At 35.8% G+C, this 20,407-nt stretch overlaps 1 protein-coding gene and 2 pseudogenes across 1 annotated transcript; 2 read left to right on the forward strand and 1 right to left on the reverse strand.

The window, feature by feature from the left end:
- Nucleotides 1-4,008: 4,008 nt before the first annotated feature.
- On the forward strand, nucleotides 4,009-7,748 carry LOC132637901 (peroxidase 27-like; annotated as a pseudogene).
- Nucleotides 7,749-8,535: 787 nt separating this feature from the next.
- Nucleotides 8,536-16,109, forward strand: LOC132637903 (cytochrome b6-f complex iron-sulfur subunit, chloroplastic-like; annotated as a pseudogene).
- A 1,207-nt stretch (nucleotides 16,110-17,316) lies between these two features.
- Nucleotides 17,317-20,117, reverse strand: LOC132636636 (receptor-like protein EIX1). The gene has a single exon (XM_060353593.1). It carries the CDS (start codon nucleotides 19,404-19,406, stop codon nucleotides 17,499-17,501), a length of 1,908 nt encoding a protein of 635 aa, XP_060209576.1. The 5' UTR covers nucleotides 19,407-20,117; the 3' UTR covers nucleotides 17,317-17,498.
- Nucleotides 20,118-20,407: the final 290 nt, after the last annotated feature.

Raw genomic sequence — 20,407 nt, forward strand, 5'->3', positions numbered from 1 at the left:
AAGTTCCATTCTTTTTTGCAAGTTCCATCTACTATACCCAACTTATTTCTACCCAACAATGCTAATTTCATCGAATTAAACCAAATTGCATAGTTCTCAATACCTAATAACTGGAAAGAAATTATCTGAATGCCACTCACATCGGATGAGTGCAGAAACAAGAGGTGATTGTAACGTACACCAGGAATTTGATTTCTTTGATTTGAAACATTTGTGGTTGAACAACCATTACCATTCGTAGTAACAAGATCTGGGACTCTTTTATTTGTCATTTTGTATGAATTAACAAGAAATTTGTGCGGAAACAAACTTTACAGAATTGAACTTGAATTTTTCAAGAGCAAAAATTGAAGAATAAAAAACAAGATGAATTGACCTGATAACAAATCGATCGAAACAACTCTGAGTCTGGATTGTAACTTAAAGCTCTGATACCATGTTATTCCATGAGATTGAATCAAGAATTACTCTTGATTCTTGTGATCAACATGAACAAGAAAATAAAGAACTCAAAGTTAAAGAAGAAGAGAATTGAAAGAGAGAAATATGTGATTGTATTACTCAAGTTGTATGTACAATGATTACAAATATGACTTATATAGATGGTAAATACAAAGCTGAGATTAACAGCCTCTAATCAGTTCACTAACTAACTAGCCTTTAACTACTTCTAACTAACTTGTAACTAACTTTGACAGCTTATTTATAGAAATGCCACTGATAATTTCTTTCACTGTTTTTCACTGTTTTCCAGAAGCTCCCAACTTATGATTGGTGACCAACATATCGATTTTCAGCTTATAAATACTTTTATTTTGACAAAATCTTTATAATTTTATCCAAAAAGGATTTTATAATTCCCGAGATATCTTTTCCTAAATAAAACTCTTAACTCTCCCTCCATCCCATTTGCTTAATTTATCACTTTTAAGTGAATATGATTTTAAAGTTATATTTTTGGTAAACAACTTTAAGAATATTTCAGGCAGTTTAACATAAAAAGTACTAATCAACACAAGGGTCTCTTAGGCAATTTGCGTTTTTGTAAGTTTGTTGAAGGTGTCTTAGGAAATATAAGCTTTTTAAGTTTGGAAAGCTACCTTACTTGTCACATCGAAGTACAAAAAGTTTACTTTTCAGATTCTATGACTTTTAAGATTTACGCTGAAGGTGCTTTAAAAAGGATGAGCCTTTTTCCAAAGTTTGAAATATCTATTGAAGGCTCATGGTTAACAGGGCACCTTCAGTTTAAATACATTTAACGGGCCTTCTGTTTTTAGACGTGAAAATTTTACACTGAAGGTGCTCCACTAGGGGTGCGTTTTCACCATTTAGGTAACAAAATTCTGACAAACCCATTTGTTGGATTTGTTCCTCAATGGATACCATTTCAGTAAAAAATTCCGGGATATGTCATGTGCTAGTTGTATTTGTATATGTTATTGTAGAGGTTCCATGATAAATAGTGAAAGGTTAGTTAGTTCATGAGTTTTATATTATTATGCACACACGTCGCATCATTATGGATTTAACTGCTAACTCTTTCTTTCGTTTTGGTTCTAAATCATTTCGATCATTTCTCGATTTGTGTATATTAATAGACGTGCAACTCATACACAAAGGCGGATATAGGATTTAAAGTTTATGTGTTCAACTTTTCAGGATTTTTAGTTGAATCCATTGTATTTTAAAAGTTATGGATTCATGTCTACAATTTATTGCAATTTTAATAAATTTTTAACATAAATTTATGTTTCGCATTGAAAGTTATAGATTCAATTGAACCCCCACCATCAATGCTACATACACCCCTGCTCATACACATAACCGATCATGCATGTTATAATACCATTGGCACACCTAAAACTAGACATTTGGAGCAACATAAGTGCCCAACATCTGGAAAGGGAGGGAAAATATACTCAATTTAAACTGAATAAACAAAATTTCATACTTGATCGCATAGATACACATAGAATTTTGCGGAAAGTCATATTCTGCAAGCTGTGTGTATGGATTTGAAAGACCTATAAAATACGGGGTAAAAAAAAAGCTAAAATAATTGGTTTTAGGCCTTATAAAAAGAAATCAGATTCGTGAATTCACCCCTTGCATGCTCGTTTCACGTGGAGGTTCTGTAGGAAAAAGAACAGCAAAAATCTCAATTTGTCGTAATCGATTAATTGATATGTTGATTAACCGTGCTTAGAAACACGGGAAAAAAAATCATTGGCTTATCAAATTACCTATCGAGACACCAAGTATACAAATAGAACATGACCATACATGTCCTATGATTATATCTTCTAAATCGTCCAGCGATGGTATGTCATATCTAGAATTGGACATTAGCCCTTACTTTATCCCAAAACTAGCTCAAGTAAAAAAGATTGTCCAAAATTATATATCGAGCGTACATCCCATACACGTAACTGATGACGTTAGATTCTAAATACCGAAAATTTGGAATATTACAATTGTTCTTACTGGCTCATATGAAATCTGAAGATGTGTGTCCATGTTCGGACCATGTGCTAATTAAGTATCGAAGAGTAGAGAGTGTATAAAAGCAATCTTGGGAATCAATAAACACAGATATACATTTATATGATTAGCATTTTAGTTTGCATGGGGGCCAAGGGAGTGGGTTGCAGATTCCCCAAATGCATTTGACAGCAATAACTCACACAAAAATCAAAACTATCTATACCAAATTGATTTTCGATTTAATAAGTAATTTGGGTTTAGAATACGTGTCGCAAAGTAACAAAATGATAAATAGAGTGTCATTTTCACAAGGACTTATGATTGATTTATTAATTAATAATTATGCTATTGATGAGGTTTCTGTTAAGTTCGTGGGCTTGACTGTAGAGATTGAGAGGGTGGCAGCCGCCTGCGATGGACGAAGCAAGAGGCCGCAGCCTTAGCGAAGAAACTTCTTGCCGCAGCCTTGGCCAAGAAACTCTAGGCTTAGGGTTTTGGTAGCCGATATAAACTTGACTTTTCTGCTGTATTTCGTAATCATCTTTCATGAAAAATAGAAAAGAGTCGGTGATTGGCTGTGAGTTTTCTTCCTCTGAGGATTTTCACGTAAAATTGTGTATTCTTTACATTCGTTATTATTGTTTTCATTTATTGTTCTCTCATAATAGTTGAACCCTCCACTTCCAACTGTGAAAGACAGAATCTCATCGCTACTACCAAATTGTCGGAAAAATATTGCTCACTATAGAAGGCTCAATTGTGTCCACAAGAAAGATAGAAAAATTAGAAACATTTAATTTGTCTTATATAATTGCTTTAAATGGTTATATCTTCTTTACACCTTTCAGTTACTCCAAGTCCATCATAATCCACATCGCTATAAAAAACGGATTTTTGTTTTAATCTCAAACATGATTGAACCTTTTCTCTATTTTGACATTTTTTTTTTTATTTCGTATTCGATATCTGTTTTAGGGCTCAACTAATTTAGATTTATGCAGCGAAGTTCTACTTTGGAAGTAAATGTTCTTTATCAAAAGCTACTCTGTTTTCTTTGTTTTGACATGATAATTATATCTCAAAGACTCAAAAAGTTTGTAGGAAGATGGATGACTAAAAAGTTGATAATTTTTGCCTCTTACTAGTAAAGGCTAGGCTCCATATGTCTGTATAAGCAGTCATAGCAGAGCAAGTTGGGACTTAACAGAGTTGACATTCCTCTGAATCGTATTTTTATTTATTACAAATTACATGACAAATCAACCACACAAATGACACAATATTGCCTCACATTAATTTAAGTAGGAAGAAGAACATTAAAAATAATTGCTTAGTTAAGAAGGTGCTAACTGCTAAATATTAATATCAAGTTTCTATTACCAGCTCTGCCATTTGAACAAATCAAAGACTGGTATCAACATCTGCCATTACTACTATTTAAAGGGCATTCATTTGTGTTCTCCAATCATCTCTTCAAGCAAATAAAAACAGTGAGATTTGGTTAAGAAAAAAAAAAGTATAATGACAACATTAAAATTTCTTTCGTTTGTCATTGTTCAACTCTTTTTCATCTGGGAAGTTGCTAATTCACAAGGAGTGGAAGTAGGGTTCTATAAGAAAACATGTCCAAATGTGGAGGCAATTGTGAAAGAAACAGCAGCTCACTACATTTCTCGTGCTCCTACCCTCGCCGCTCCTTTGTTGAGAATGCATTTTCATGATTGTTTTGTTGGGGTAAGTACTGTGATTTTGTGTCTTAGTTGTTTGATTATTCACGTCGAATACAGTACTAAAACATACGTAAGAGTTATATAAATTGTCAGTGTGAGAATTCTTTTTTTAAACAGTATTCATCAATCAGGTTACATTTACGTGTTGTAGCATGTAACTTCTCTTATTTTTTAGATTACAAATTCCGCATTTTAAGCAGATTTAACTGCAAATATCATTTAGGTGGTCTGATACAGTAAAAGATATTCATGTAAGATTTGTTTTTATTCCTTATTTTCTCTTTTTGTTATAGGGATGTGATGGCTCAGTGCTACTTAATTCAACAAATGGAAATCAAGCAGAGAAAGATGCAATTCCAAACCAAAGCCTAAGAGGGTTCCAAGTGATTGATGCTGCTAAATCTGCCTTAGAGAAAGAGTGTCCTGGCACTGTCTCTTGCTCTGATATTTTAGCCTTAGCTGCCCGTGACGCTGTTTCACTGGTAACTAATTAATAGTACATTAATCGATCCATTAAATAGTAACATTTCACTTAAATTTATGGGTTAATTGTTTCAGATAAATGGACCAAGAGCCTGTTTGGATTAGCTTATAAGTTGGCTTATAAGCTGTTTTCAGCTTTTTTGAGTGTTTGGCTGGCCAGCTTAAAGACATTTTATGCTTAAAATAAGCTCAAAAAAATAATTGAACCCATTTGACTTAGTTTATCTAAAGCAGCTTATAAGCTGAAAACAGCTTATAAGCCAAAAAAAAAAAGTTGAACTACTCCAACTTATTTTTTTCAGCTTATAAGCTGCAAACAGCTTTAAGCTGTAAGCCAATCCAAACGGGCTCCAAGTTGGCAAGTACCCCTGGGAAGAAGAGATGGGAGAGTCTCAATTCTCTCAGAGGCCTTAAGGAACCTTCCAACTTCTTTTGATACTTCACTACTCTCAAAACATCATTTGGTGCCGTGGGCCTAAATGTAAAAGACCTTGTTGTTCTTTCAGGTAAATTTATACTCCTTCCGTCAATTTTGCCTTTTCCTGTACATTAAAAGTAGTTGTTCATGTTTAATTGTTCAGTTTGGAAAATCAAGAGATAATTTACCTTTTTTTTCCTACTTTACCCTTATTATTACTTATTGGCAGGGGCGAATTTATGTATATAATTTGGGTCAGGTGAACACATGGTCACTCGACTAACCTTGATATATTATGTGTATAATTCTGAAAATATATCTAATATTAACTGAAGGAACACATGGTCAAACTAGGCTGAATGGAGCACTGGTTAGCGGCTATGTTAATATTCTTAAGGTCTTGGGATCAAACCCTAGCTCTTGCATGTTTTTGTTTTTTGCTTTTATTTTCTGAAGCAACAATGAAAGACAACTTACTTCATAAAAAAATGTAATTAATTATCTTTTGCTCTTCCAAGTTGATGTCACTATGAAATTTTATATCTTATCTTAAAAGCAATGGTGAACCCATCCTCTTGAAATCCTTGATTTGCCTCTGCTTATTGGGTTGAAAACTTCAAAAAAATGTTAGTGGATGCATAACTTTTAAAGTATGTTTGATTGATTTCAATCATTAGATTACTTAGTAATAATTAGGGATAATATAGTAAAATTGTCATTCTGTTTATGGCTCCTCAAGGAATGTGCCAAATTAAATACTGGTCAAGCAGGGATTACTTTTTCTGTTTAAATGCACGTGTCTTATTTTCCCTTTCCTTTTCCTTCTTAGTCTCTTTTGAAAGGTTGGTGATCACTTTCTCCATATATTTGCTAACTCTTTAATTCCAACATCTCACGTGACACGTGTAGAACTACTCCATTCATCCCTAAATGTAAATTGCAATTTTTTCCTTATAATATGATGAATAATACATCTTAAAATATTTTATCAAAATTCATGTAGTTTGACTTTCGAAAAGTGAACATGACAAGTACTTTAGGACCGAAAGAGTACAAGATTCAAAGGGAGGTTTTGGATATTGCACGTATCTTTTATTTAAGTTTACAAAATTTTAAAATATTCCTTAACTACTGTTTAAACTTCGTGTCCTACTAAAATAAGACATAAAATAAAACGAGAAAATAGTCTACACCGATATTAAAGTGAAACCACTACACGTCGAAGAGTTACATTAATTTAAGAAATCCAAAATCATCCTTGAAATTTGAGTTCTTTAACTTTTTTTCCCACATATATAGGTGGATACTAGGGGTGTACATGCACCGGGTTGGTTTGAATTTTTTAAACACTAAACCAAACCAATTCCGTCGGGTTTTTAAATTTATACACCAAACCAAACCAAACCAATAAGATTCGGGTTTTTCAACCTCGGGTTGTCTCGGGTTATTCGGGTTTTTTTTTCGGAATATTCTTGATACAAAACATATAACTTTTACTTCAAATATTTCTTTAGTCCTAGTAAGATACAACTATGTAATTAAGGTGTTTCATAAGAAAATAACACAAAATGTGAGAAGAGTGATGACGTTGTATTAAAATATTCAACAAAAGATAATAAAATCGGTTAAAATAAATATTGCTAATTAATAAACCATAAAGAAAATGACCATAATCTAAAAATACTAAGTCATACTAAAATAAGTACGGCTAATAAGTATTATTTACATGACAAGAAAAAGAAAACTTAAGTTATGTATTTTCACTCTCTAAACCAATTATGCAAAACTAAAGAATAGATATCCAACATTATTGTCATTCCTAGTGGTAAATTGAATTTCTTTTGTTAGTATTAGTGTTGACTGAGTTTTGGTTTAGACTTTATATGAGTTACTAACATCCATAGGATATAAAACTTATTCGCATTCAAAATTCTAAGTTCAAGCTTTAATAATATGATAATAGATTAAAAACTACGAAAAAATTTAAGAAATATTTATAAATTACATTACAAATAAATATTTTAAAAATTGAATAAATGTAATATCAGGTTGGTTTGGTTCAGTTTGACTTTTTTTAGCTAAAACCAAACCAAACCAACTATGATCGGGTTTTTTTTTCGACACCAAACCAAGTCAAACCATCTCACTAGTCGGGTTTTTTTCTCGGTTTGACTCGGTTTATCAGTTTGGTGCAGTTTGTCGGTTTACTTTGTACACCCCTAGTGGACACACAATAGGGATGTCACATTGCTTTTCCTTCAGTAGCCGTTTGTACAATTTCACTGGCAGAGGTGACACGACCCAAACATGGACCAAAACTACATAAACCGTTTGAAGATCAAATGTAAGCCCATGATGTGACCACAATTGTTGAAATGAATCCCGGAAGTTTCAAGAGTTTCGATACTGATTATTACACTATGGTTGCCAAAAGAAGAGGGTTGTTTGCATCTGATGCAGCTCTTCTTACAAATAGTCAAACGAAAAATTATGTGTTGTCTCAATCAAAACCACATGGATCAACTTTCTTCAAGGACTTTGGCGAATCAATGGTGAAAATGGGGAAAATTGGAATCCTTACTGGGAAAGCAGGCAAAATTCGAAAACATTGTGCCTTCATAAACTGGTGAAAGAAAACATTGTGCCTTCATAAATTAAGAGAAACTTTGATAAGTTATTTTTCTTGAAAGATTTTAGTCATTTTTGAATTGTTATGTTGAAGGGGATCGGATCTCTGTGGGGAATAATTTGGTTTTCTTTTCTTTTTTATTAGTTCGTGAACCGTGTGTCTTATATGGTGGCAAATCTTTATTGTATATCATGTAAATTTGTAATTCAGTTCGTATCGAGCTAATACAAGTGTGATTTTGCTTAGACTAGCATACATGGACATGATCCGAATAATCTCTCTTTTAACTGTTTTTTGAAAATATACTACTAGGAGTTAAGTTTTATCACAAATTTTATTCATGTAGCCAATTTTGCTTAGCTGAATTAAAGTAAGTGCTTAAAAGCACTTTTTAAATGTTCGAGCTAATTTATAAATAATGATTACTTGTTTGTATAGGTGTGTGAAAGATGAAGTTAAGTTGTGTATTTTACATGATTGACGTATTTTAACTTCCTATAATATATTAATTACCATTTTTATCATGTTACTAATTAATATTATTAAAGCTCAGTTAAAACTTGCACTTAGACAGGTCGAGATTCATTCAATAGGTAGCAAGACTAAGAATTGGGTATTAATCACGTCTTACCCAAGTTTGTGAGCGTGATATACAGTTCTAAAGAGTTTCATTTGGTACAGTTATTTCTTTTGTATAGCCGGGATATGTCATGTGCTAGTTCGGTACTCTAAACCATGGTCAAAGCACATTAGTTCTCTCTTTTATCCTTTCCTCAGTGACAACATACATGGTATATTTCTTTTATCAAAAAGTGCTTGCTGGTATTTTGATCTGCAGACTTGATATATTAGTATTTAGCATTACTAGTTTTTGAAATTATAATTTTTCTGTTAATTACTAGATTTTGATAAAAGCAAAGTGTGTGGTTTATTTATTAATTAGTCGCAAGTTTCTTTATTTGCTACACTTAGTGGTGGAGCCATTATTTCACTAAGAAGACTCAAAATATATAAAAAGAAAAAGTAGACATATGAAGAAGCTAAGAGAATTCATTAACAATTATATATATATAAGAAATATTTTCAACCTTGTATATATAGTGTAATTTTTCGATGAATTAAGTTCGGATGAACCCCTTACGACATTCTAGCTCAGCCCATGGCTACACTAGATTACTTCAAAAAGAAAAACAATTGACTATTTAATTTGAACGAGCTTTGTTTCATTGATTTTGGAAATGGATCTTTACCCATTTTTTATAATACAACCATAGTTGAGATGGATAATAGAACAATAATTTAGGTAGGAAACTCTCAAAAGATAATACTTGAGGTGTGTTTTTTACCCTTAACTCTTTTCTTTTTCTGGAAGAAATTAGACGCCTTCTCAATTGAATTGGACAGGATTGCAGTACCAATTAACTTCAATTTTCTAACAATCAGCTCTGTAAATTTCAGAAAACTATCCGTTAAGAAAGATCAACTACTTTGGCTGTAATTTTGAAATTGTCATTCATTGTATCGGACTTGAAGAGAAAAAGAAATATATGTTGTAATTAATATTGAGTCTCACTTGTAGACCATAAGTTAATTTTTATTAAGTTAGTTGTGTTTTCGATTATATTTTATACTCTAGAAGATATCCTATACGCTCAAAATAAAACCTTCCTGAAATGATAAGCCTGAAAACTTGATATTCGTTCATCTTAACAAGATCTAAGGAGAGAAAAGGCTGTTATATGCAAGAATTATTGGTATGCTATGCTTTTGTTTTTTGTATCACTAGACGGAGTTGATCCCATACTGTCCGCGTTACTAATTATTACTCGTGATTTGTCGTTCCATTCGGAATCGATCAACAGCTCAGGAGGTGGTAGTGGTGGTACCGTTGCCAAAGATGCATTAGGTAATGATGTCGTTGCAACTGAATGGCTCAAAACTCATGCACCTGGCAGGCTGGCACCCGAACCCTTACAGAAGGACTAAAGGTACTCGTACCTTCTCTTTTAGTATCATAATTTCTTTGTAATTTCAGTGTTGCTTGATGAACTTGTCGCATTTTAAACAATTCTTAAAACATGGTATTTTGAGTTTTCGGTGGTGTTGATATTGTTGCAATGAAATTTTAGGGAGATCCTACTTGCCTTGTTGTGGAGAACGATGGAACACTTGCGACATATGGTATTAATGATGTGTGCACCCACCTTGGTTGTGTCGTGCCGTGGAATACTGCTGAGAACAAGTTCATTTGCCCCTGCCATGGATGTGGGGTCCAGCCCCATAAATTGAGGAAGAAAAATTTTCCTTTTCATATGTGCAAATCTGCACTTCTTTGCGTAATGGCAGCAATTGTGGAATTGGCCAACAAGCTAATTTCTTTGTTCACATTTTCTTGATATAAGTGCTTACCTCATCATAGGTAATTCTCTGCTATAAATAGAGCAGAGTTTCTCATTTGCTAAACACACCAAAATCTCAGACAATACATCTGAGTGAGAGCAAAGTGAGATATACCATAGACTATGTAAGAAAATAGTCTGTGAAGAAAAATAGAGTGTGAGGGATATTGTAGTGAGGTGGGAAAAAATCAAAAGAGTGTTTTTTCTTTTTGAGTGTGTAGTGGTCTTTGGAGTATTTATGCTCGTGACTACACATTGTAAAATTCCTTACTATAGTGATATCAGCTGCTCCTCTTGACCGTGGTTTTTCCCTTATTCAGAAGGGTTTTCACGTAAAATCTTGGTGTCATTATTGCTGCATTTTATTCTTGCTGATTTAACCATAAGTTAGTGTTCCGCGTTTATCACTAATACCGTGAATACTATTTTTGTGGGTCTATTTTTATTCCCAACAAGTGGTATCAGAGCCAAGGTTCTGTCTGAGTATGCTCTGTGGTTGCAGCACAGTCTGAACTTCCACATCAGAAAATAATTACTTTGGTCTTCGAATAAAATAGTATTTGTATTTGTGATAAACGATGGAAGCCAACACTAGTAGAATGGTTACTTTGAGTGGCGTAAATTATGCCATTTGGAAGGGCAAAATGGAAGATTTGCTCTATGTCAAGAATTTTCATCAACCTGTCTTTGCAAATAAAAAGCCTGATAATAAATCAGATGAAGAGTGGAATTTGTTGCATCGGCAGGTTTGCGGCTTTATTAGACAGTGGGTTGACGATAATGTGTTGAATCATATTTCTGGGGAGACACATGCTCGGACCCTATGGGAGCATCTTGAAAGTTTGTATGCTCGGAAAACTGGTAACAACAAGATGTTTCTGATAAAGCAAATATTGGGTTTAAAATATCATGATGGTTCCGCAATGACAGATCATCTGAATATTTTTCAGGGGATCATGAACCAGTTATCTGCTATGGGCATTAATTTTGATGAAGAAATTCAAGGCCTGTTTCTACTTGGTTCCCTACCAGATTCTCGGGAACTTATTAGAACTTCATTATCAAATTCTGCTCCGAATGGTGTGATCTCTATGGATCTTGCCAAGAGTAGTCTTTTAAATGAAGAGATGAGAAGAAAATCTCAAGGTTCCTCCTCATCAAATGTCTTGGTGACTGACACTAGGGGGAGAGGCAAGAATCGTGGTTCTCAAAATAGAGAACATCATAGAAGAAAATTCAGAAGCAGACTTAAAGATATTGAGTGCTATCATTGCGGGAAAAAAGGGCACACAAAGAAGTTTTGCCGGATTTTGAAAAAAGAGAATAGAGAAAATGAGGAAAAGAAAGAAGATGGCAATCGTGTTGCCGCTGTCACTACAGAAGATCTTGTTTCTGTCCTTGATGCGGATCTGATAAATATTGTTTGTGATGAGTCAAGCTGGGTTATGGACAGTGGTGCCGCATCTCATGTGACATCAAGGAAGGAATTTTTCTCATCCTATACTCCGGGTGACTTTGGAACTTTGAGTATGGGTAATGAGACTGTATCTAGGGTGGCTGGTGTTGGAACGATTTGTTTGGAAACTAATATTGGAACTAAACTAGTTTTAAACAATGTAAAGCATGCACCTGATGTTCGTTTGCACTTGATCTTTGTTGGTGTTTTAGATGATGAGGGATATGTCAGTACCAATGGTGCTGGAAAGTGAAAGCTCACTAAGGGTTCCATGATTGTGGCTCGTGGCGAAAAGCGTCGTGGTCTATACTAGACTACGGCCTCTACCTGTGTTAATATGGTGAATGCAGTTGAGAGCAATAGCTCTTCAACGTTATGGCATAAGAGGCTTAGCCACATTAGCGAGAAAGGACTAAATGTTCTAGCCAAAAAGAAATTGTTGTCAAATTTCGAAAGTGCTAAATCAGAAAAGTGTGAGCACTGCCTGGCTGGTAAACAAAATAGAGTTTCTTTCAAGTCTGATCCTCCTTCAAGAAAGAAAGAGTTGCTTGAGTTGGTGCATTTAGATTTATGTGGTCCAATGAAGACAAAGACTTTGGGTGGTGCACTTTACTTTGCTACTTTTATTGATGATTGCTCAAGGAAACTTTGGGTATACGTCTTGAAGACTAAAGACCAAGTGTTGGGTGTCTTTAAGCAGTTTCAGGCTTCAGTTGAAAGAAGAAATTGGAAAGAAGTTGAAGTGTATTCGTACTGATAACGGTGGTGAATATTGTGGACCGTTTGACGTATACTGTAACAAACAGGGTATCAGACACCAGAAGACCCCTCATAAGACTCCTCAGCTTAATGGTTTAGCAGAGAGGATGAATAGGACCTTGATGGAAAGAGTCAGATGTTTGCTTTTTGAAGCAAAGTTGCCGAATTCCTTTTGGGGTGAGGCATTGTTGACCGCCGCACATGTTATTAATCTATCCCCTGCGGTTTCTTTGCAAAGTGATGTTCCAAACAGAGTTTGGTATGGCAAGGATGTCTCCTATGACCACTTGAAAGTGTTTGGTTGCAAAGATTTTGTACATTTGCCTAAAGATGAGAGGTCAAAATTAACTGCCAAGACAAGGCAGTGCATCTTCATTGGTTATGGCCTTGATGAGTTTGGTTACAGGCTATATGATCCAATTGAGAAGAAGGTCGTGAGAAGCTGTGATGTTATCTTCGTGGAGGATCAAACCATTGAAGATATCAACAAAGCAAAGAAGATAAAATCTTCAAGTTCTGAAGGTTTAGTTAATCTTGATCAAGTCCCTCATACAAATGTTGATGACGTTGGTGGGCTCAATGACGATGGTGATGCCCAGAATCATGTTCCAGATCAGCATGTTAATGATGATAACGATGCTGCTATTGATGAGGTAGATGCTCCTACTCATGAAGTCGTGGATGAGTCAGATATTCCACTTAGAAGGTCTACTAGACAACATGTTCCTTCTTCCCATTATTCACCTAATGAGTATGTATTACTCACTGATGGGGGAGAACCTGAATGTTATGAAGAGGCCATGGAAGATGAGCACAAGGATCAATGGATTGAAGTCATGCAAGATGAGATGAAATATCTGCATGAGAACTATACTTTTGAGTTGGTGAAATTGCCTAAGGGCATGAGAGCTTTGAAGAACAAGTGGGTGTTCAAAGTTAAAGCTGAAGAACACAGCTTGAAGCCTAGATACAAAGCTAGTTTGGTTGTTAAGGGATTTGGTCAAAGGAAAGGTATTGACTTTGACGAAATATTTTCTCCTGTCGTGAAAATGTCCTCCATTCGGACAGTTCTTGGTTTAACTGCTAGTCTTGATTTGGAGATTGAGCAGATGGATGTGAAGACTGCTTTTCTTCATGGTGACTTAGAAGAGGAGATCTATATGGAACAACCTGAGGGCTTCAAGTCAAAAGGTAAAGAAAATCTTGTATGCAAACTTAAGAAGAGTCTATATGGATTAAAACAAGCTCCCAGACAGTGGTACAAGAAGTTTGAGTCTGTTATGGGGGAGCAAGGCTACAAGAAGACTTCTTCAGATCACTGTGTGTTTGTACAAAGATTTTCTGATGATGACTTTATCATCCTCCTGCTATATGTGGATGATATGTTGATTGTAGGCAAGAATGCTACCAAGATTGACGAGTTGAAGAAACAGTTGAGTAAGTCTTTTGCAATGAAAGACTTGGGTCATGCTAAGCAGATTTTGGGCATGAGAATCACTCGTTCAAGAGATGAAAAGAAGCTTTATTTGTCACAGAAAAAGTACATAGAATGTGTACTGGAGCGCTTCAATATGAAGAGTGCTAAGAGGGTTAGCACACCTCTTCCTGGTCATCTGAAATTGAGCAAAAAGATGTGTCCTACAACAACGGAGGAAAAAAAAAGAATGACCAAGATTCCTTATTCCTCTGCCGTTGGAAGTTTGATCTATGCAATGGTATGCACTCGACTAGATATTTCTCATGCAGTCGGTATTGTTAGCAGATTTCTCGAAAATCCAGGGAAAGAGCATTGGGAAGCTGTGAAGTGGATACTCAGGTATCTAAGAGGAAGCTCAGATAAATGCTTGTGTTTTGGAGGATCAAATCCAATTTTGAAAGGCTATACAGATTCGGATATGGCAGGTGACCTTGATAACAAAAAATCCACTACTGGATATCTGTTTACTTTTTCAGGGGGAGCTATATCATGGCAGTTGAAGTTGCAGAAGTGCATCGCATTGTCTACAACTGAAGCGGAGTATATTGCGGCTACTGAAGCTGGAAAGGAGATGATATAGCCCAAGAGATTTCTTCAAGAACTTGGATTGCAGCAAATGGAGTATGTTGTCTATTGTGACAGTCAGACTGCAATAGACCTAAGCAAGAATTCCATGTACCATGCGAGAACAAAACACATCGACGTCAAGTATCATTGGATTCGTGAACAAGTGGAGAGTGAATTGTTCCAGGTCAAGAAAATTCACACGAGTGAAAATCCTGCAGATATGTTGACCAAGGTGGTACCAAGAGACAAGTTCGAGCTATGCAAGGAGCTTGTCGGGATGTACTCAAACTAGAAGCCCGATATAGCCTCCTTCAGGTAGATGGGTCTGGAGGGGGAGATTTGTGGGGTCCAGCCCCATAAATTGAGGAAGAAAAATCTTCCTTTTCATATGTGCAAATCTGCACTTCTTTGCATGATGGCAGCAATTGTGGAATTGGCCAACAAGCCAATTTCTTTGTTCACATTTTCTTGATGTAAGTGCTTACCTCATCATAGGTAATTCTCTGCTATAAATAGAGTAGAGTTTCTCATTTGCTAAACACACCAAAATCTCAGGCAATACATCTGAGTGAGAGCAAAGTGAGGTATACCATAGACTGTGTAAGAAAATAGTTTGTGAAGAAAAATAGAGTGTGAGGGATATTGTAGTGAGGTGGGAAAAAATCAAAAGAGTGTTTTTTTTCTTTTTGAGTGTGTAGTGGTCTTTGGAGTATTTATGCTCGTGACTACACATTGTAAAATTCCTTACTATAGTGATATCAGCTGCTCCTCTTGGCCGTGGTTTTTCCCTTATTCAGAAGGGTTTTCACGTAAAATCTTGGTGTCATTATTGCTGCATTTTATTCTTACTGATTTAACCATAAGTTAGTGTTCCGTGTTTATCACTAATACCGTGAATATTATTTTTGTGGGTCTATTTTTATTCCCAACATTGGATCCCAATACAAAAACCAAGGAAGAGTAGTTAGAGGACCTTCTCCATTGGTAAGTCAAAAACCCCTACTTTCCATGCTTTAGTAGATGTCTTTATACCTTTCTTATCAATAAGCCTTCAGGCTTTGAGGCAAATTTAGGGCTCCTTCGGTCGATCCAACTGAACTCATTGCTTTTGGCTTGAACAATGTATAAATATGTAAAAAGGAATTTAAAAATGAATACATATATTAAGATCACATTCATTGTAAACTCATTGATTCTGGATTTGGAATTTGCCTCTGAACAACTTGGCTAGAGGCAATATCAAGGGTTCGGACATTAATATTAGCACAACATCCTTAATTTGAATGTGTCCCGTGCTATCCTTACTCCCGCCTCCCCCAACCCCCAGACGCGGAGTTAGGATTTGAAAGCTTATAGGTTCGGGATTCTAGTACTTTGAAATTTTTAGGTTCTAAATTAATAATTTGTACATATTTATTGGCAAGTTTAAGGGGTTGTCGACACATTCAGCCTTTTTTTTTTTTTCCTTTTTCTACTTTCTCCGTCAAAATGAAAAACAGTTATAATTAGTAGTAACATTTTGTTTTTCTGGTTGGCACAGTCCTTGGCATTGGCTCATGCAGACATTGATGATGGGAAGGTGGTGTTTGTTCCATGGGTTGAAACAGACTTTAGAACTGGTGATGCTCCATGGTGGGCTTAGAAATACCACCTAGCTTTATTATTATGGTATGTACATTCTTGTATCTTTGTTACATAGAGCTTATTCCCTCTTTTATCAAGAAAAAAAAATGTAAATATTGAAACATAATCCTTGCAGTCCCAAAATAACATTCTTCGTTTGGGGTACAGCTATTTTTCTTATTTATCACTTTATTTACTTCATTTTCATTAAGGTCTTGAAAAGATGTTTTTGAATGTGATCCTGGAAACGAAAGTCAACCACTTGCTTATCAGTGTTTATGTTCAAAATCATATTTTCATTTATTAGGTGTTTACAAGTGTAGATAAGTAGATTATAGACAGTTGGTGAATTTCATGATCAATCTCTACTATGTTTCTTTCATAAAATATGTGTTGTGGTTCTCAAAGGTTTCCCTTGTTAGTTTAATGTGTTATAACTTATTTCCTCCTTGATGGTTATTTAGGGATGGCAATGGGGCGGTGCAGTTACGGGTTAGGTTTAGTCTTAACATGCAAGAACTCACAACCTAGCAATTTTTTATGTTTTCAACCGGCCCTGCATAAACCCGCCTCAACTTTCCCGCTTAAGTTTTCTTTTCTTTTTGCTCCTTTTTTTTTTTTTTTGGTCATTTCTAAAACATATTTTTTGTTGAGTTTGTTTCCAAGAACCAAGTATTATTTGAAAACAAGTTCCTTATCACATACTCGACCCAACTCTTAAGATGCTAAGATAATTTGAAACAAATTATATGTCTTTTCACTGAACTAGTACTTTTTAGATGAAAGATTATCGTTTCTCTTATTGTGCAAATTATATTCCTGACCTTCAAATTGCAACTTTCACTCTAACCAATGGGTGAAGGACCACAGTCCCTACAATTAATTCCTTTTAAATTGAATCCACAAACCATCTATTTATAGACTTGATCATATGCACAAAGTGTAGTACTGGGACATGAATGTAAACAAAGGCAACCACCCAGACACAATTGAATGGTAAATGCTAAAATATTTTTTAAATAAAAAACTCAAGACACCTGTAAACCGGAAAAGGATCAAAGAAAGATATAACACCGGATCGGACGGTAAAAACACCATATAATATGAGGGGGGGGGGGGGGGGGGGGGAGAGAGGGGAGTATGATTTAGTGTAAATAACGGGTGCAGATAAATTTTTACCACGACAAGTCCAAGTATTACACTAGCTCTTTTGTTATGTTTATATGAATTGCTTATTTGATTCATTAAAACTGAAAGTGTCAAGCTACTTTCATTGCACAAGCCGAAATATTATAAAAGAAAATGAAGAACGTAAAAGAAAATATGCAACTAAGCATACACAAAAACATAATAAGTAAGAAGATTTTACAAAACCAAATATAAGAAAAGATACAGGAAGGTAAAAGGAGTAGCTCGATTTGGACAAACTTCAACCTTTTTGATGGTTTCCCTTGCTCACCTTTATTGCTGCTAGTTAATTTTCAATCTGGTAGCAGCAAATACATAAATATTGTTGCCCATGTTTTCCAGGCACCTCATATAGGCATGTCTCCAAGACTTTTTCCGCATTAGAGTAGCCCAAAATACCCAGAAACCTGTATTGAATCCGATTCCCATGCTAATGTAGAACGAAGATTCCTCGAGCCAGTTGTTGTTTTCTCCGTGTTGAACGGCCTGCACCTCCTGCTCATTATTACAGTACGTTATGTCCTCAAGTAAATGATCGGGGCACACTCGTGAGACTGGGAACCCACACAAGTTTGGATTCTCAACATAAGAATTCTTCTTGAAGGTATCGAATTGACGTCCAGATGGAATTTTTCCTGTCAAATAATTGAAAGAAAAATTCACAACCTGAAGATTGAGAAGTTCTGCGATACTGGGAGGAAAGGAGCATGACAGCTTGTTCCTGGAAAGATCGAGAGATTCCAACATTAGCAAGTTGCCAATGTCACGTGGAATTGCTCCTGTGAAATTATTTCTAGATAAATTCAGAGACCTCAGTGCAGTAAGGCTGGTGATTTCCATGGGAATTTCCCCTGATAAATGGTTCTCCGCTAGATCAATTGCCACGAACTTCCAGTAATCTGCATAGGGACCATATACCTCGGACATGGTGCGGAGATTTTCAAAACACCTTGGAATAGCTCCTGATAGAGCGTTGGAACTAAGGTCCAGCATATACAGGTATTTAAGCTGGCAAATCTGCGAGGGAATATTTCCGCCAAACTTGTTTCTGCTTAATACAAGAATCTCTAAAGTATTTAAACTCTCCCCTAACCAAGGTGATATATTTCCAGATAAACTATTTTCAGAAACATCAAGAATTTTTAGTCCAGCTATCTTCTTCAATGATGAAGGCAGATTTTTGGAGAAAATGTTGTCCCGCAATTTCAGATTCAAGAGTTTAGCAAGATCTCCGATTGAATGAGGTATCTCCCTGGATAGGTTATTGTGGGCTAAATTCAATAATTCCAGATTATTCCCATAGCTCCAACAGTCTGAAAGTTGTCCTGATAGTGAATTTGAAGATAGGTCTAGAAGACCGAGAGAATTATTCATGACAAGTGATTCACATACAGGAGCAATAGTACCATTAAAGAGATTCTTTGCCAAAATCAAGTTCATCATCTTGGGTGAAAAATGAGGCAAAGGACCATGAAAATTATTTTCACTCAGGTCCAATTTTGTAAGATTAACTCTTTCTGTCAATTCAGGCACTTCCCCTGTGAAATTGTTTTGCGAAAGGTCTATGTGATATGTCTTCGCAGAAAGATTCCAGAACCAATCAGGCACTTCACCTAAGATGTTAGCACGAGAGATATCAATAAATGACAACTCCTTTTGTGTCTGAATCCACTGGGGAAACTGTGTACCTAGTCCGCAAGACTGCAGGCTTATAAAGTCAAGTTGAAAGCGAGGCCTCCAATTTTCACTTAGATAGAGGATAAATGAGTTGGATGACAAATCTAACACTCTCAAGTCAGTGAAATTCAAGAAATGTTCTGTAATCGAGTCATTGAAAGAGTTCCCAGCAACATCGAGGACAACTAATTGCTTAAGTTGTGTGATGCTTCTCGCTAAAGGACCCTCCATTAGATTATCAGAAAAATCCAAGTATTTCAGCTTTGATGGCAGGGTTGGTGGTAAATTGCCCGTAAAGGAGTTTCTTGAGAGATTAAGAAAGGTAACTGAACTCATATTCTCTAGGGAATGTGGAAGGTTGCGTACGAAAGAGTTCCCAGAAAGATCAAGAGTTCTAAGTGAACGCATGTTGCCAAAAGGCATTTGGAAGTAAACCACCCAGCTCACTTCTTGTGAGATTAAGATGAACAAGACTGTGGCTTGTATTGAACAACCAGCTAGGAATAGGACCATAAAAATGGTTTAATGAGAGGTCAAGAATTTGTAAGGATGTGAAATTCACAAAAGCGGGAAGCGATTTAGAAAGTGTAGCAAGCTGACAAGCAGACAAACGTAATTCTGAGAGAGAAGTTAGCAAATTGATGTCATGTAGCCAGTTTTTCGCGCTGCTCATGTCAACATCACTTAAGTCAAGAATCTTCATAGAGAAGAGGTGCTGAAGCCATTGAAGGTTATTGACCCGGAGTGAAGAATCACCACTGAGATCAAGAAACTGCAAGCGTGACAGATTCCCAAGATGTTCAAGAATTGTTCCTCCAAACTTGGAACTTGACAAATTGAGATACTCTAGGTTCTTGAAAGTGGAAATAAACTCAGGAATCTGTGCCCCGCGGAAATCATTTTGGCTCAGGTCTAAGTGTCTTAAATAGGGTAAGTCAGGCAAAGAAATCCCGGACTCACCTTGCAACAATTGCTTGCGCAGATCAAGAGTGATGACGTGCCCGGTTGTGTTGTCGCATTCAACACCTTTTCAGCTGCAGCAGTTCTCCTCGAGCATCCAAGACAACATGCTCTGTGATGGATTCTTGAAACCATGCTTGAACTTTATAAGAGCATTTTTTTCACTCTCAATGCAATGAATTCCTGAATACATAGCACTAGTTTGCACACAGGAAAATCCATCTAAAATAACACCAAGAAGGAGAAAAAAATATAATGTCACACCTTCCATGAGCGGTAATGGAATTCTCAAATATTGATTGAAGTTGTGAAGGTGGTGAAAATGGGAAGGGGGGAGAAAGGGAAAAAGAAATGGGGGATGGGATGGGGAAGGGGAAGAACGAAGGTGGGCTAGGGGGAAGAAACGGAGGTGGAGTGGGCCGAAGAAGAAAGAGTTTCAGATTTTTATTTTTATTTTTTATTAAAAAAATTCTCATTTTAATCACTTTTATTCTAAATTTTCATGTTTACCAACTCAACCATCAAGTTGCCACATAGGATCAGTCAAAGGTCAA

This window comes from Lycium barbarum, chromosome 4, assembly GCF_019175385.1.
Source record: "Lycium barbarum isolate Lr01 chromosome 4, ASM1917538v2, whole genome shotgun sequence".
Taxonomy (NCBI): domain Eukaryota; kingdom Viridiplantae; phylum Streptophyta; class Magnoliopsida; order Solanales; family Solanaceae; genus Lycium; species Lycium barbarum.

Bases quoted from the DNA above. Each gene is read 5' to 3' on its own strand.
- LOC132636636 (XM_060353593.1), bottom strand. From the start codon at position 19,406: ATGGTCCTATTCCTAGCTGGTTGTTCAATACAAGCCACAGTCTTGTTC.